Genomic DNA, 15,333 nt, shown 5'->3' on the forward strand with positions numbered 1-15,333 from the left:
TTCAAGGTTCTGAGGGGAAATGATGTTAACCTAGAATTCTATTCTTAGCCAGATTATCAGTTCAATGTGAAGATGTCATAAATACATTGTAGTCATACATATATTTAAAAATTTATTTTTTAAGAACCCTTTCCCAGCTCTCAGAGGTCCATTTCAACTGTGGAGAGAGATGATGTAGTTTGAGTTCATTCTAATTAACTCCCTATTTAAAAAGAAAAAATTTGCCTTTTCATCAAGATGGCACTGAAAGCAAAGAAGGAAGCTCCTGTCCTTCCCAAAGCTGAAGACAAAGCAAAAATTTTGAATGCTTAGAAGGTAGTGTTAAAAGGCTTCCATAGCCACAAAAAAGAAGATAAGATCCACTTGTCACCTAACTTCCGGTGGCCTAAGACATGCAGCAATAGAGGTAGCCCAAATATCCTTGGAAGAACTTCCCTGGAAGAAACAACTTTGACCATTAGACTATCATCAAGTTTCTTCCACTATTGAGTCAACCGTGAAGATTGAAGACAACACCACACTAGTGTTCATAGTGGGGCTCAAGCACAACAAACACCATTTTAAACAGACTGTAAAGAAGCTCTGGGACATTGATGTGGCCAAGGTCAATGCCCTGATCAGGCCTAATGGAAAGAAGAAGGTATAAATTTGACTGCCTGATGATTCTGGTGCTTTGGACATTGCTAACAAAATTGGGATCATATAAACAGATATGTAAATATACAGTTTTTTCAACATAAAGAAAAAGAAAAAAGTCTTTTTTTTTTTTTGCTACTGGGGATTGAACCCGTGGCCTTGTGCATGCAAGCACTCTACCAACCAGCCCCAAAAGTCATCATTCTTTAAAGAAATGTAATGTCTAGACTTCTTATGACAGTCCCAATATCTCAGATGAAGTCCCAGATTACTTAAAATATGAAGTATAAGGAAAACATGACTCATAACAAGGGGAAAAAATATTCAATAGAAGTTAACTCTGAGATGTCTCAGATGTCGAAATTATATAGACAAGGATTTTAAAGCAACTATTATAACTGTACTCAAGAACTAAAAGGAAACTTTAGAGCATTTGTTCTACCAAAATGAGAAAGTGCATTAAGAAAGATCAAAAGCTGAGATGAAGAAGGATCCAAAACAAGAATAGGAGAGTCTGGAGGGCTCCAGGTGAGATCTCATCTAAAAACAAAAAAAAAATAAAGCAAGAAATCCAAGTGTATTTCAAACCGTCAAATGTCTTCTATGAAATAGTATTAGGTTTACTGGGAAAAAAAAGTACAAGGAAAACCAAGAAGAAAACAAATTATAAAAGAAATTTAATCATAGTAGCCAACCTGTTTATAATGTTTACATATACATAATAATATAAATACTGGTGGTTAATTTGACAAAAATTACAATTTATAGGTAAGATCAGAATAAAAGGAAGAAGATGTTTAAATTTGGGGCATTTAAAAATTCTGAATATTTTTCACCTCTTGTAATAGTTGCAAATATATAAAACTGAAAATTAAAAGTTTATTTCAGATATATAGACAACAAAAACAAGCTCAAAAAGTTGAAAATGTTTGCTGATGAAAGCAGGATTGTGGATTGGAAAGAAATATGGCAAGGTTCTCCTATCTGTCCTTAAAAAATTTATTGTATTATTTGATTTTTACTGTTATATACATTTTACCTTAGATACTAACTTTTTAAAATTGGAAGCTTAATACTTATAATACACATAGCATAGAGCCTAGTACAACTTAGGTACTTGACAAATGGGTGGGAGGGGAAGGAAGGGGGCATGGGTGTAGAAAAGATGGTGGAATGAGATGGACATCATTACCCTAAGTACATGCATGAAGACACAAATGGTATGAATGTACTTTGTATACAACCAGAGATATGAAAAATTGTGCTGTATATGTGTAATATGAATTGTAATGCATTCTGCTGTCATATATAACAAGTTAGAATTTTAAAAATGAAAAATAGGTACTCAATATATACTAGCTATTATTATACCAAGATTATTAATTCTAAGAGTCATTCAAGTCCTAAAGTATCTGTTTTAAATGAAAGAGAATCATAAACCTACAAATCCAGAGAAGTTACTCATTGTATCTAAATGTATGCAGTTACTTGATAGTAAAACCAGAGTTGTAATATATATATATTTTTAACTCCAACTTCTTGAGTCACATTGTGGAAAATTCAGAGAGGACCTTTGAGGTTATTTGTGGCTGGTAAATATGGTTGTAAGCAGGACTGTCCTTTCATAGCCCAGGCTGGAATATACCCTGGTTAGATAGTTTATGCTTGATAGATGGACAGATGGCTAGAAAGACAAATAATTCAGATCTGACAATAACTTAACCTAAGATCCTACCTTTTCATTATAATGAAACAACGCCTGTCTTTCACTATTTATCTTTACAAAGGAAAAGACCTAGGATTTGGGGAAAACATAAAGAAAAGAGATATACAACAGAAGCATTGTTGAGATGTACTATTTTCAATGTCTTAATAATTGCGGAATTTTCAGCTTAATTGTTGTACATTTAAAACCATATGAAACTCTAGAGAAATCTGTCTGCTGAATTTATGTGGGCCCCAGCTTCAATATAAGTGTATGGACTTCATGTAGCTCTTCCTTATATTATAGATAGAAAACTGAAAATCTTGGAGGGGAAAGTAGGTTGCTGACACTTAGCAAATAATTATAAACTGCCTTTTGGGGATTTGTTGTCCTAGACCTAGAAGTTTTACTTGAAAGGGAATTGGGAGATGGGAGTGTTAGGAAGCTGGTTGAGGTAGATAAAAAAGAAACTTGGTAACAAGTACAATTAAAAGATTGTGCACTGAGCATTTACATTTTATGGTTAGGGTATGTGATAAACATTGTTATGTGAAGATAACCGTAGCTCTAATTTCTTTGAGAACATTATTTTGAAGCCTATATTTTAATAAGAACATGCGGCATCTTTTAAGAAGAATCAAGAATTTTCATAATTTGAATATACTACCATATTAGGATTCACACCATTATAGAGGCCAAGTCCCAGAAGAGCCAACTTGTAGATACATAGTCTGAAAGTTGGCAGCCTCCAGACACAAGAAGAGGTGATATTTCTTTCAGGTGAATGCACACAGCAAAAAAAGACCGACGTCCCAGCTCAGTGAGGCAGAAACTATTTCCTCCTATGCAGCCTTTTCTACTCTATTAAGCTTATTCAGATGCTTGACTGTCTGGATGAGGTCTGTCCACTTAGGAACGATGCTGTGGTTTGAATGTCCCCTCCAAAACTCATGTTTAAAATTACCACTGTAACAATATTAAGAGGTGGGGCCTATAGGGGTGACTAGGCCATGAGGACTCTACTCTCATTCATGGATCAATTCTCTTATCGTGGGAGTAGATTAATTATAGCGGGAGTAGACTAGTTATAGTGGGAGTGGGCTCCTAGATTAAGGATAAGTTTGGCCCCCACCCTTTCTGTGTCTTGTACATACTCACTTTTCTTTCCGTCATGTTATAATGCAGAATGAATGCCCTCACCAAATTCTAGCACCATGCTTTTGGATTTCACCACCTCCAGAACTCTGAGCCAAATAAACTTCTATTGTTTATAAACTACCTCGCCTGTGGTATTACAGCATCAGAAAGTGAGCTAAAACTGGGCAGTCTGCTTTACATGGTCTATTTGCTGATTCACGTTAATCTCATCCAGAAGCATGCCCATAAACACACCCAGAATAATGTTTGACCAAATGTCTAGACACCCTGTGGCCCAGTCAAGGTGACACATAAAATTAACCATCATAAATACACAGACAGAAATTATTGGAGCTTAAATGTGGAATTATATGAGAGGAAAACAAAAAATGGAATGAAGATATAGAGGGAAAATCTGAGTCATTCCGGGTAAAGACCATTCTTATGTTAGATAATAGTGAATTATTTTGATCTCCAAATAAGAATTGAAGATGATATTTGAGTAAAGTCATCATAGCAGTTAAATTAGGATATTATGGGGCTGGAGTTTACTCAGTGGTAGAGTGCTTGCCTCATACGTGTGAGGTACTGGGCTCGCTCCTCAGCACCTCATATAAATAAATGAATAAAATAAAGGTTCATTAACAACCAAAAAAAGTATTAACTTTAAAAACTTAGGATATTATGCTTAATAAATGTCTTAATGCCTAGCTTATATACTCATTAATAATATAATCCAACACCATATTTGAGGGAGATCATTTTAGCAGTTAAGATGAATAACAATTTGTAGGCATTGCAATTTAGAATCCAATAAGTTAAAGGTCCCCTAAGGTTTGCCAATCTGTTTTGTAAGATAGTGCTGTTATATTTGTTTTGCTCTTGCTGCTAGGTGTACATGAAAATTTTTAGAGGTATTCCAATGATAATACATATGTTGGTGTGGATACTTTATTTAGCTAATCCATTTGATCCCCTCCTTTGGTAGAGAAGAAAAGGTCAAATTACTTCATGGGAGAGTAATTTTGAAGCATGGGACACATCAGAACTGGACAGGCCCTGGTAAGATAAACTAGTGATAACTTTCAGTGCCAGTGGCATACTAACTAGACAGAGCCTTGGGCATTCTAGGGAGTGCTGCAGTGCTAATGCTAGTAAGAGTATTTTATTAGTTGAGAGTAATTAGAAAATCAGGTAGATAAATTTTGGCTGATAAACATGACAACTTCGGAGAAGGTGATTTATCATGTTGAACTCTCCTGTGTCTTTGTTTTCTATTTTCACTATCTTTCTGGTAGTACTGTTTAACACATTTGTACATTTTTATAAACTGACATTTTAAACAATGTGATAGAGATTATTTATATGTAGTATGGGCAAACCATTTATTAATTGGGGGATACATATTTCTCCTGATCCTTTCTTAGCATGAGTGAACTTACTTATATCTACGTATTGATTTTCAGTTTTCAAGAACATTACATTTAAGAACACAAAAAAGTTACTTAATGTACAATGCTGTCTCCTGGTTCTCTCTGTGTGTGCAGCCAAATGGATATGCAAACCCATGTTGTTCTACACACTGACTGCATATATTTTAGCTGATAGAAATGTTTGTATTTGAAAAAGGATATGTATACATATTTTCCTGACACTTCCAGTTTTTAGAAAAAGTATGTTCATACATTCTTAAAAAAAAAAAAGACTGTTGAATTTATTTTTGGATAGATACATCATCTTTTAAAAAACCTTTTCCCCAAGATTTCTTTTTAAATGGTTAAATTTAAATTTCTATATTTAGGTAGGATTATGTTTATTATACCAACCACCAGTATCCAGGAAATTCAGTGGTAAATCTGACAATAAGGAGTTTATAGTCTGTTTTGTATATATAGTTTATAGTCTGTTTTCTATATATTTAGAGAAGGTTTGAAGCTTATTTAGTAAAATTGTGTTAACATTGAAGCTAAATTTCCTTAGCACAAATGCACTGTTTAATTTGTTATAATTGTTAAGATAACAGTGCCACTTTTAAAAGATTAGTTTAGGAATATGTATTAGATTTATTTCTTTTAAAGAAGAATGCATTCAAGAACAGCTTTGATATATAAAATGTTTATAATATTTCATATTGGATAAAGTTGCTTCAGTGTAATCAGCATGGCTTGATCATATTTGGAAGAAGTTACAGGCTCATTTTTGTAGTGTTTTCTCCAGCATCTTTATTTTTTTCAGATGGATGTATTTTATGTTCCTTCTAACTAATCAAAATAAGAAACTGAGTTTGTCTTTGCCAAAAAGTAGAACTATCATTTTTCACATTCTTTTATTTTCCAGGTCAGTTTCAAGTAAGATTGTGTTTCTAGGGCTTCTGAATTCCTGCAAACTTGACTTTGTAGATATAAAGGCCCAGATGAGCATTGCAAGGGGAATCTAACTTTTCATGCAGTATGTTTCGTGTTGTTGTGCATTCCAGATACAGTTAACTTTTTGTGTGCATGTGATTAGTGTGGAAAGAAATTAATGTAGTCCAGTATTATGATTTATGGACTGAATCCTTTCCTCACTGAAGACTTGCCAAAACTAAAAGTATTTTTTTTCCTTTGGTTATTAGAAACAGCTACTGTTTTTGTTGATCTTTTAAAGTTCTGAATGGGGCTATTTCAAATCATACCAGCATGGGAGCTCAGATTAATAATATACTTATTCATCTAGTGATACTGAGTGAAACCATTGCTCACATGGGTATGAAGGATAAAATTTCATAAAATTATTTTCAGGTGCATTAATGTATTTCTGGAAGCTGTGTATGATTTTTTCTATTGCATGAAAGAAATCAAGGATTTCTGTTTATTATATCAGTTACAGGTGGGCTCATAATTTAATTGCATTTTTTATATCTTAAAACATAGGGTATTTTGCTTTTAAAAGCAATAATGTGATTGCTGAATTACTCCCAAAGGTTTTTAGTTCTAGGTATATTTATCTCTCTTAAGAAATCATAATTATACTGTGTTTAATTTATATTACTGAGAAAAATTCCTAAATTTCCTTTATTAATAGTTACAGCAAGCTGCTGAAGTTTCTCAGCTGAGGGGAGCAAGAGTAATCTCTCCTGAAGATCTTCTGTTTTTGATGCGCAAAGATAAGGTAACATAAAACAATTTCATTGTGTTAAGATGCTAGTCCTGGTGTTTAATTGAACTCATAAGGAAACTGTGTCCTTACTATATAGCTTTTCATTTCGAATCATAACTATCAAACTGATGTTTTAGTCTATAGTTTACACACCAGAATAGATATACAGGGAGAAAGGCACATATGTAAAGACACTTGTGTCAAAATGTGCTTACAACTAATCCTCACTTATCCTTACATGTCTGTGTAGGTATTTTCTTTTCGTTTTGCTTTTTGTTTTAAGTACTGGGGATTGAACCCAGAGATGAACCCACATAGCAATATCCCTAGCTCTTTTTATTTTTTATTTTGAGACAGGGCCTCAGTAAGTTGCTTAAGGCCTTGCTAACTAAGTTGCTGAGGCTGGCCTCACACTTGTGATTGTCCTACTTCAGCCTCCCAAGTCACTGGGATCACAGGCATGTGCCACCACACCCAGCACAATTTCTATTTTTTATAAACATCTCCTTTTCTATTTAAACTCTTGGTATTAAAATATTCACACTGCTCTTTGTCTAATTTTATAATTATTTTCCAAGTGTAGCTATTTGAAAATAATTTATAATATTTAATATGTTTTAGTTAATCATCTCTTAGTTAATAAAAAATATAAAGGGAGAAAAATAATGACTTCACTCTCAAGAGATTATGTTCTGGTTTAAGAAATCTTTATGATTTGAAGAACCACTTTGAGGCTTACCAGAATTTCAGAGTTGTGTGATTTAGATGGAGAGTCTGAAGGATTTGTTGAAGTTGGGATTTCTAAGGTGAAGCTTTCGCAGTCCTGCAGACATGACCAAATAACCCAGGGTGTTGGTTCAGTAATCAAGGCAAAATATGATTAGTATGGTGACTGGAAATGAGAAGGAAGAACTCAGATAAAAGTAAGAATTTGCAAGATTTGTTCACTCTTTTTTAAAACTTGGGAGATTTTTAAGGAGAAATTCACATCAAGTACTACATAGAAGTGGTGCTGTGAGGAAGAAGCCTTGATTGCTATTGGCAGCAAGGAGACCCTAGAGCAGAGATTCTTTATAAAAACATCTGGGAAACTATAGAGTTAGCATTAGTACCTTGTAGAACATTTTGTCAGGTTTTTGTTTCACTAGTGGAAATAACAAAAGATCAGTACATCCTACATTCCACTCCAACATTTTTTCTTGCCCTTTTGAGGAAATCAAATTTTAAATCATATTTAAGCTTCAGAAATATATACCATTTGAAACTACTTTCTACAGTTCAAAAGGAATCTTTTTACCAACCAAAGACATAGGTCTTAGGTGATAGTTGCCAGTTTTCTCATCTTTCTCTTCAGCATAATAATTTTATTTATACACTGACATGTTTCAAGAATTTAAAGTAGATTACCTAGGTGAACTATCAGATAAAACAAAATGAAAATACCAAGTGGAATCAGAACAAAGAGAAAAGAAGGGTAGCCATCCATGGACAGGTGGGTTTTTTCCTCTTAATAATTTCTAGTTTTGCCAGACGCAGTGGCGCACACCTGTATCCCAGCAACTCGGGAGACTTAGGCAAGAGGATCACAAGTTCAAAGCCAGCCTTAGCAAAAGTGAGGCGCTAAGCAACTCAGTGAGACCCTGTCTCTAAATAAAATACAAAAAAAAGGGCTGGGGATGTGGCTTAGTGGTGGAGTGCCCTGAGTTCAATCTCTGGTACCAAAATTAATAATAATAATAATTTCTAGTTTACATTCAAGCAGTAGTTATTGACTGCTATGTTTTACATATTGACTAAGCAGCTTCACCTTGTTTCATGAATTCCTCACAATAGGCATGTTAGGGAGGTACTTTTCTTACTTTCCAAATGAATAAACTGAGATTCACAGGTTATGTTCTACTTCTGGCTATGCTGAACTTTGGTTGTAAGACCAATCTTTACCTCTGTTTTCCTGTATATAAAATAATAATTATATTTGTCTATGTCTCAGGGCTATTGAAATGCTTGTGAATAGCTTTGCAAAATGTGGTACATTTCAGTTATTATTAGAAATCTTGGACGAGGGAGCCAGGCATGCTGGCACTTGCCTGTAGTCCCACCTACTTGGGAGCCTCAAGGCAAGAGGGAAGACTGAATGTTCAAGGCCTGCCTGGGTATTTTATAGCAAGACCTTGTCTCAAAAATAGAAAAGGACTGGTGATATAGCTCAGTGGTGGATCACTTGCCTAGACCAATGCCCCAGGTTCTATCCTTAGCACCACAAAACAAAATGAAAGAAAGAAAGAAAAAGAAGAATAAAAGAAATCCTAAACCTGAAGGTCAGGAATCAGTCACAATATCTTCTGAGTGTAAACACAAAACAGATTACTACTACGTATTACCAGTCACTTTTATTTTTTTTAATTTTTTTTCAATGTGTAAACATACCACATTTTTTTTATTGGTTGTTCAAAACATTACAAAGCTCATGATATATCATCTTTCATACATTTGACTCAATTCGGTATATGAACTCCCATTTTTACCCCAAATACAAATTGCAGAATCACATCGGTTACACACTCACATTTTTACATAATGGCATATTAGTGACTGTTGTATTCTGCTACTTTTACCAGTCACTTTTAAAGTTAAGTGATATTGTAGTTTTCTAATAAATCCGAAGAAGGCCATCATTAATATCTAACTATCATTCATAAGCTTTAAGTTTTTTAAAAATAGTTTCTCAGGTTACAGAATAGTTTCACCAAAATATTATACATAAACCAGTTCTTCTGGTGAAAAGATCTCAGATGATAGAAAAAATATATGTAAAGGATACATATATTTTTTAAAACAATTGTTATAAATCCATTATCTAGATGTTTATGAGTCACTTTTTAAAAATAAAAATTTGTGTATAAAAATTCTACAGCATAAGGATACTTACGTTAGTATGGCAAATGTGGTATTTATTACAATCTTCAAAAAGAATTTTAAAACTTTTTATAAGACACACAAAAAAATACTTATTGTGATTCTGGAACATCTGGATACTTGCATAAGACAGGTAATTTTAAAACTACTTTTTATTTTAGCATTTATATTTCATTTAATGACTACATATTTATTTTATAGAATTATTCTATAGATTGCTGTATTTTCTCCAGTGATTCTGGGTTACTGGTTTATTAAATTTTATTAATCATAGTAGTCCTTATTAAATAAAATGAATATGTATGTAAGTTTTATTATTTACTTATTTCATGTTTTTAATAGAAAAAGCTTAGAAGACTACTAAAATATATGTTTATTCGAGACTACAAATCAAAGATCGTCAAAGGCATAGATGAAGATGATCTTCTAGAAGGTAACCAAAACAAAACACTAAGATAAAAAGAGTAGCTGTGACACATGTCTGTTGAATGACACATTTTTTCAAAGTTAATGTCAATATCCCCTTCATATTAGGATATATATACACACTATTAAAAATAATACAGTTTGGAAATTATCCAAATATTTAGTTGATGGCAGTTTAATATTGTGGTTTTCTATTTAGATGACTTCATCAGAGTTTATTTCCTTTTAATAATTTGTGTACTGTTTTATATCAGAAAATCATGACACAAAGAAAATTGTATTGATTCGATACAATTGGTTTTTGCAAGAGTGATTTTTCTGTGGTGGCTTAGAGAGCCAGAAAAATTTTGTATTTCTGTGTGTTTAGTTTTGAAATTGACATGTACAGGTTTTATTTATTTGTAATAAAATGTATCTGATGTTTTATAATATAAAGTCACCTCATTCTGGTCTATTTCTAACAAAAAGCATAATAACAGCTGGGTACAGTGTTGCATACCTGTATTCTCAGTGGCTGGAGATGATGATACAGGAGGGTCAGCATCAGCAATTTAGTGAGGCCCTAAGCAACTTAGTGAGACCCTATCTCAAAATAAAATATTTTAAAAAGGGCTGGAGATGTGACTTAGTGGTTAAGCACCCCTGGGTTAAATTCTCAGTACCTTCCCTCCACCCCCCCTAAAAAAAGGTAATACAAAGTAGAAAATTTTCTTCCTCTGATCTTTTGAAATCATTTCCTATTTTAGAATATTTAGTAAAATATTAATGTTGCAAAATCAAATATTACTAAGTTGAAAATAGATAAGTACTTATTACTGAATAAAAATAAATTCATAGGCTTTATTTAGAAATAAAACTTATTTAGAAATGTCTTAAGAAATAATTATTATATATATAATTATTATATTATATATTATGTATATAATAATTATATATATATAATTATTATATTATATATATTATATTTATTTCTAAATATTTTGTGAAAGAATCCATTTTTAGAAATAGCAAACTATTTTAGAAATAGTTTTATTGATTATAGTCATTATACAATTGTGTCCATTTCTAATAGATAAATTAAAAATTAAGAAACTGACAAAATACTAGCTAATGAATATTTCCAAAAACTAAGGTTAACAATTTTGAAAAAGAACCAGTTATTTTCATTTTCTGTCAACAAGTGATGTGAAATAGCCTTGAAAAAAAAAATGTTTCTCATTAAATATATTACACAGTATCCCATATTTAACACTGCAAAATTTTTATAAAATTTAATTCTGGAAAACTGTTGTCAAGTGAATTTAAAGTTTCCTTTTATTGGCTGCTTAAAGAATACAAACTTGGAGTAAAATAGACATGGATTCCAATCAACCCCACATATTCCTCTGTATGTGACCTGTAGAGTCAGTTTTCTTATTTCTAAGAGGAAATTGTGCTTCTTAACATGTAAATTCTTTTGAGAGTTCAACATAATATTCTAAAAGCATTTGATACATGTGTGTCACTGAATAAATGATAGTTAATACCATGCTTTGAATACCTAGAAACTTAGACTAATAAGACTACTATTCAGTTTTGCTAATACCAGAATTTGATCTGATGTGCTCTTTTTATTTATTTGAAATCATTCCTCTTAATCTTCATTTATAAGCTCCAATTTTGTGTATCTTTTAAAAAGTCCGCTATTTTTTGTTTTTTAAAGTTGATATTGGCCAGCTGCAGTGGTGCATGTCTTTAATTCCAGCTACTAAGGACGCTGAGGCAGGAGGATCACAAGGTCAAGCCCAGCCAGAGCAACTTAGGGAGATCCTGCCTCAAAATTAAAAAAAAATAATAATAATAAAATAAAAAAATTAAAGGCTAGGCAATATAGCTTAATGATAAAGTACCCCTGAGTTCAATCCCTAGTACCAAATATAAGAAATTTAAAAATTCTAAGACAGCCTTCTGTGAAGACCCAACAAACAACATCATACTTAGTGGTGAAACACTGAGTACTTTATTTCCTGAGATCCAGAATAAGACAAGGATGTCCACTTGTGCCACTTATATGTAACATTGTGTAGGAGGTTTTACAAGGGTACTTAGGCATAAAAAGAACAAAGGACATCCATACTGGAAAGGAAGAAGTAAAATTATCTCTATTTATAGATTACATAGTCTTATATATAGAACATTCTTAAGAAACCCACTAAAAACTGTTAAAGCTAATAGACAAGCTTAGCAATTTTGTTTTGTTTCTGTTTTTGTTTGAAACTGGCAATTGAACCCAGGAATGCTTTACTACTGAGTTACCTTCCTAGCCCTTTTGATATTTTATTTTGAAATAGGGTCTCAAGTTGCCCATGTTGGCCTCAAACTCATGATCCTCCTGCCTCATTGTCCCAAGTAGCTGAGATATGGGAAACTCAGTGAGTTTTGATCATACAAATATATAAAAATCAAGCAGATTTTGATAAATTGGCAATGAACCCTCCAAATATGAAATTAAGAAAACAGTGCAGTTTGCAGTAGCATCAAAAAGAACAAAATATTTTGAAATGAATTTTACCAAAGACCGCTAAGCTTCTACATTGAAAATTACAAAATATTGTTCAAAAAAAGGAGGACTAGATTAAAATAGGCATCCTGTGTTTATTGATTGGAATACTTAATATTGTTAAGGTGGTAGTACTCCTCAACTTGATCTATGGATTCCACCTGCTTTTGGTAGAAATGAGCAAATTGATTTTATCATTCACATGAAACTTTCCTATTCTGGCATAAAATGACCCATTTTTTAAGATAATCAGGACTCAAAATAGGTAAAACAGTCTTGACAAAGAACAAAGTCAGAGGATTCATGCTTACTGATTTTAGCTCCTACAAGAATCAAGACAGAATGGTACTGACAAGAGGATAGACATATTGGTCATAAATGAATAACCATTTGGAATAAATTGAAATTGAGAAATCAGAAAAAGCCTTCACATTTAGGGTCAGTTGATTTTGACAAGGGCTTCAAATTAATTTAATGGGGGGAAAATAGTCATTTCATTTCAACAAATGGTGCTAGAACAACTGGATATCTACGTACAAGAAAAAAAAAAAATGACTGGTTCCTAACAAAGTATACAAAGCCTAACTCATCATGGAACTAAATGTAGGAAATCAGACTATAACAAATTCTTAAAAGGAAATTTTGACTATTCCACAAATAATACTCTTTTCATAAAAAGCCAAGAGTTCAGAGAGAGGAAGAAAGGATGAGGCAAACATTTTTTCACAGGTCTGTTGGTGGGGAATGGAAACAGGGAAAATGAAAGTGTTCTGAAAGTCTTGCACTGAATTGTGGGTAAGACTAGGAAAAAAATATATTTTATTGGAGAAATGTTACCTCTTGTTAGAAGTATACTCGATAATTTCTTTTAAATAATAGTTTGAACTATATTGTTTAAATATGTTTAAGTAATGGGTCTAAGTCGAAGAAGGGGAGGTCAACATTATGAAAATGGAAAAATAGAAGGTAACCATGAAGAAAATGGAGAATTTTTTACAATTTTAAATTAACATAAGAAAATGGAAGGATTAGCAACATAACCAAACCAGTAAAAATAAAGGAAAAGGAGAAAAAATGTAAGATAAATGCTAAACATGAAGTAAGAGAAAATAATAAAAATCAGTTGTACATTGGTCATCACATTAAATGTAAATGGATTGAATTCTTCAATTACAAGACAAATTGCAAACAACAGCAAAAAAATGGGAAGCTCAAAGTTGTAAATAATGAAATGAACAAATATTAGCAGGAGGGACAATATTAACATGCAAGGTAAAATTAAATATTAAAAGCTCCAAAAGGATAAGTTGAATATTATAATTGTAGAAGACAGAAATTTTGGAATAGTAGACCTTAACAATAAATTAGCAAACTATCAACATATGCTTACCTACCTTGTTAAATTGACCTCTACAATGAAAACTACAGAAAACTAAACAAAGGAACTGAAGAACACCTTAGAAGTTGAAAATATCTCCCATATTCTTGGATAGGCATAATTAATTTTGTCAAAATGGCCAAAAGCTCTGTACAGATTTAATGCAATTCCTATCAAAATTCCAATGATGGTATTCATAGTAATAGAAAAATCAGTCATGAAATTCATTTTGAAAAATAAGAGGCCCAGGATAGCCAAAGTAATCATTAGCAAGAAAAGTGAAGCAGGAGACACCACAATACGAGACCTTAAATTATGCTACAGAGCTGTAGTTACAAAAACAGCATGGTATTGGCACCAAAACAGACATGAAACCCAGTGGTACAGAAGAGAAGACACAGAGACAACCCACATACAGTGATTTCATACTAGACAAAGGGGCCATAGACAAAGGGCCATAAATAAACATTTGAGAAAAGATAGCCTCTTCAACAAATGGTGCTGGGAAAACCGGAAACCCATATGTATCAAAATGAAATTAAACTCCTATCTCTCACCCCATGCAAAATTCAACTGAAAGTGGATCAAGGACCATTACACCAGAGACCCTGTACCTACTGGAAGAAAACGTAGGCCGAACTCTCCATCACGTTGGCTTAAGAACCAAATTCCTCAACAAGACTCCTAAAGCACAAGAAGTAAAATCAAGAATCAATAAATGGGATGGTATCAAACTAAAAAGTTTCTTCCAGCAAAGGAAACAATCAAGAAGGTGAAGAGAGAGCGTACAGAATGGGAGAAAATCTTTGCCACCTGCACCTCAGATAGAGCATTAATCTCCAGGATATATAAAGAACTCAAAAAACTTAGCACCAGAAAACAAACCAACCAACGACGAATAACCCAATCAATAAATGGGCAAAGGAACTGCACAGGCACTTCACAGAAGAAGAAATATGACTGGTCAACAAATATATGAAAAAATGTTCCACATCACTAGCAATTAAAGAACTGCAAATTAAAACCGCTCTGAGATTCTATCTCAACTCTAGTCAGAATGGCAAGTTTCAAGAACACAAGTAACAATATATGGTGGCAAGGATGTGGGGGAAAAGGCTCACTCATACATCACTGGTGGGACTGCAAATTGGTGCCACCACTCTGCAAAGCAATATGGAGATTCCTCAGAAAACTTGGAATGGAACCACCAACTCACAAATGGAACTCACTCACTCACCCAGTTATCCCACTCCTTGGTATACCCGAAGGATTTAAAATCAGCATATCATAGTGACATAGCCACATCAATGTTTATAGCAGCTCAATTCACTAAGCTATGGAACCAATCTTGGTGCCCTTCAGCAGATGAATGGATAAAGATAATGTAGTACCTATACACAAGGGAATAATATTCAGCCATAAAGAACAATGAAATTATGGCATTTGCTGGTAAATGGG

At 33.0% G+C, this 15,333-nt stretch overlaps 1 protein-coding gene across 5 annotated transcripts in view; it reads left to right on the top strand.

The window, feature by feature from the left end:
* The window catches only part of Supt3h (SPT3 homolog, SAGA and STAGA complex component), a 468,296-nt gene that overhangs the window by 295,921 nt on the left and 157,042 nt on the right, over window positions 1–15,333 (top strand). For all 5 annotated transcript variants that reach the window (XM_046426146.1, XM_046426145.2, XM_058573179.1 and 2 more), the window contains 2 exons: window positions 6,542–6,628; window positions 9,875–9,965. In XM_046426146.1, the coding sequence (XP_046282102.1) occupies window positions 6,542–6,628; window positions 9,875–9,965 (178 nt within the window). The remainder of the gene's footprint in view (window positions 1–6,541; window positions 6,629–9,874; window positions 9,966–15,333) is intronic.

This window comes from Marmota monax, unplaced genomic scaffold, assembly GCF_021218885.2.
Source record: "Marmota monax isolate L192 unplaced genomic scaffold, Marmota_monax_Labrador192_F-V1.1 WCK01_AAM20220418_F8-fsc00187, whole genome shotgun sequence".
NCBI classification, from domain to species: Eukaryota; Metazoa; Chordata; class Mammalia; order Rodentia; family Sciuridae; genus Marmota; species Marmota monax.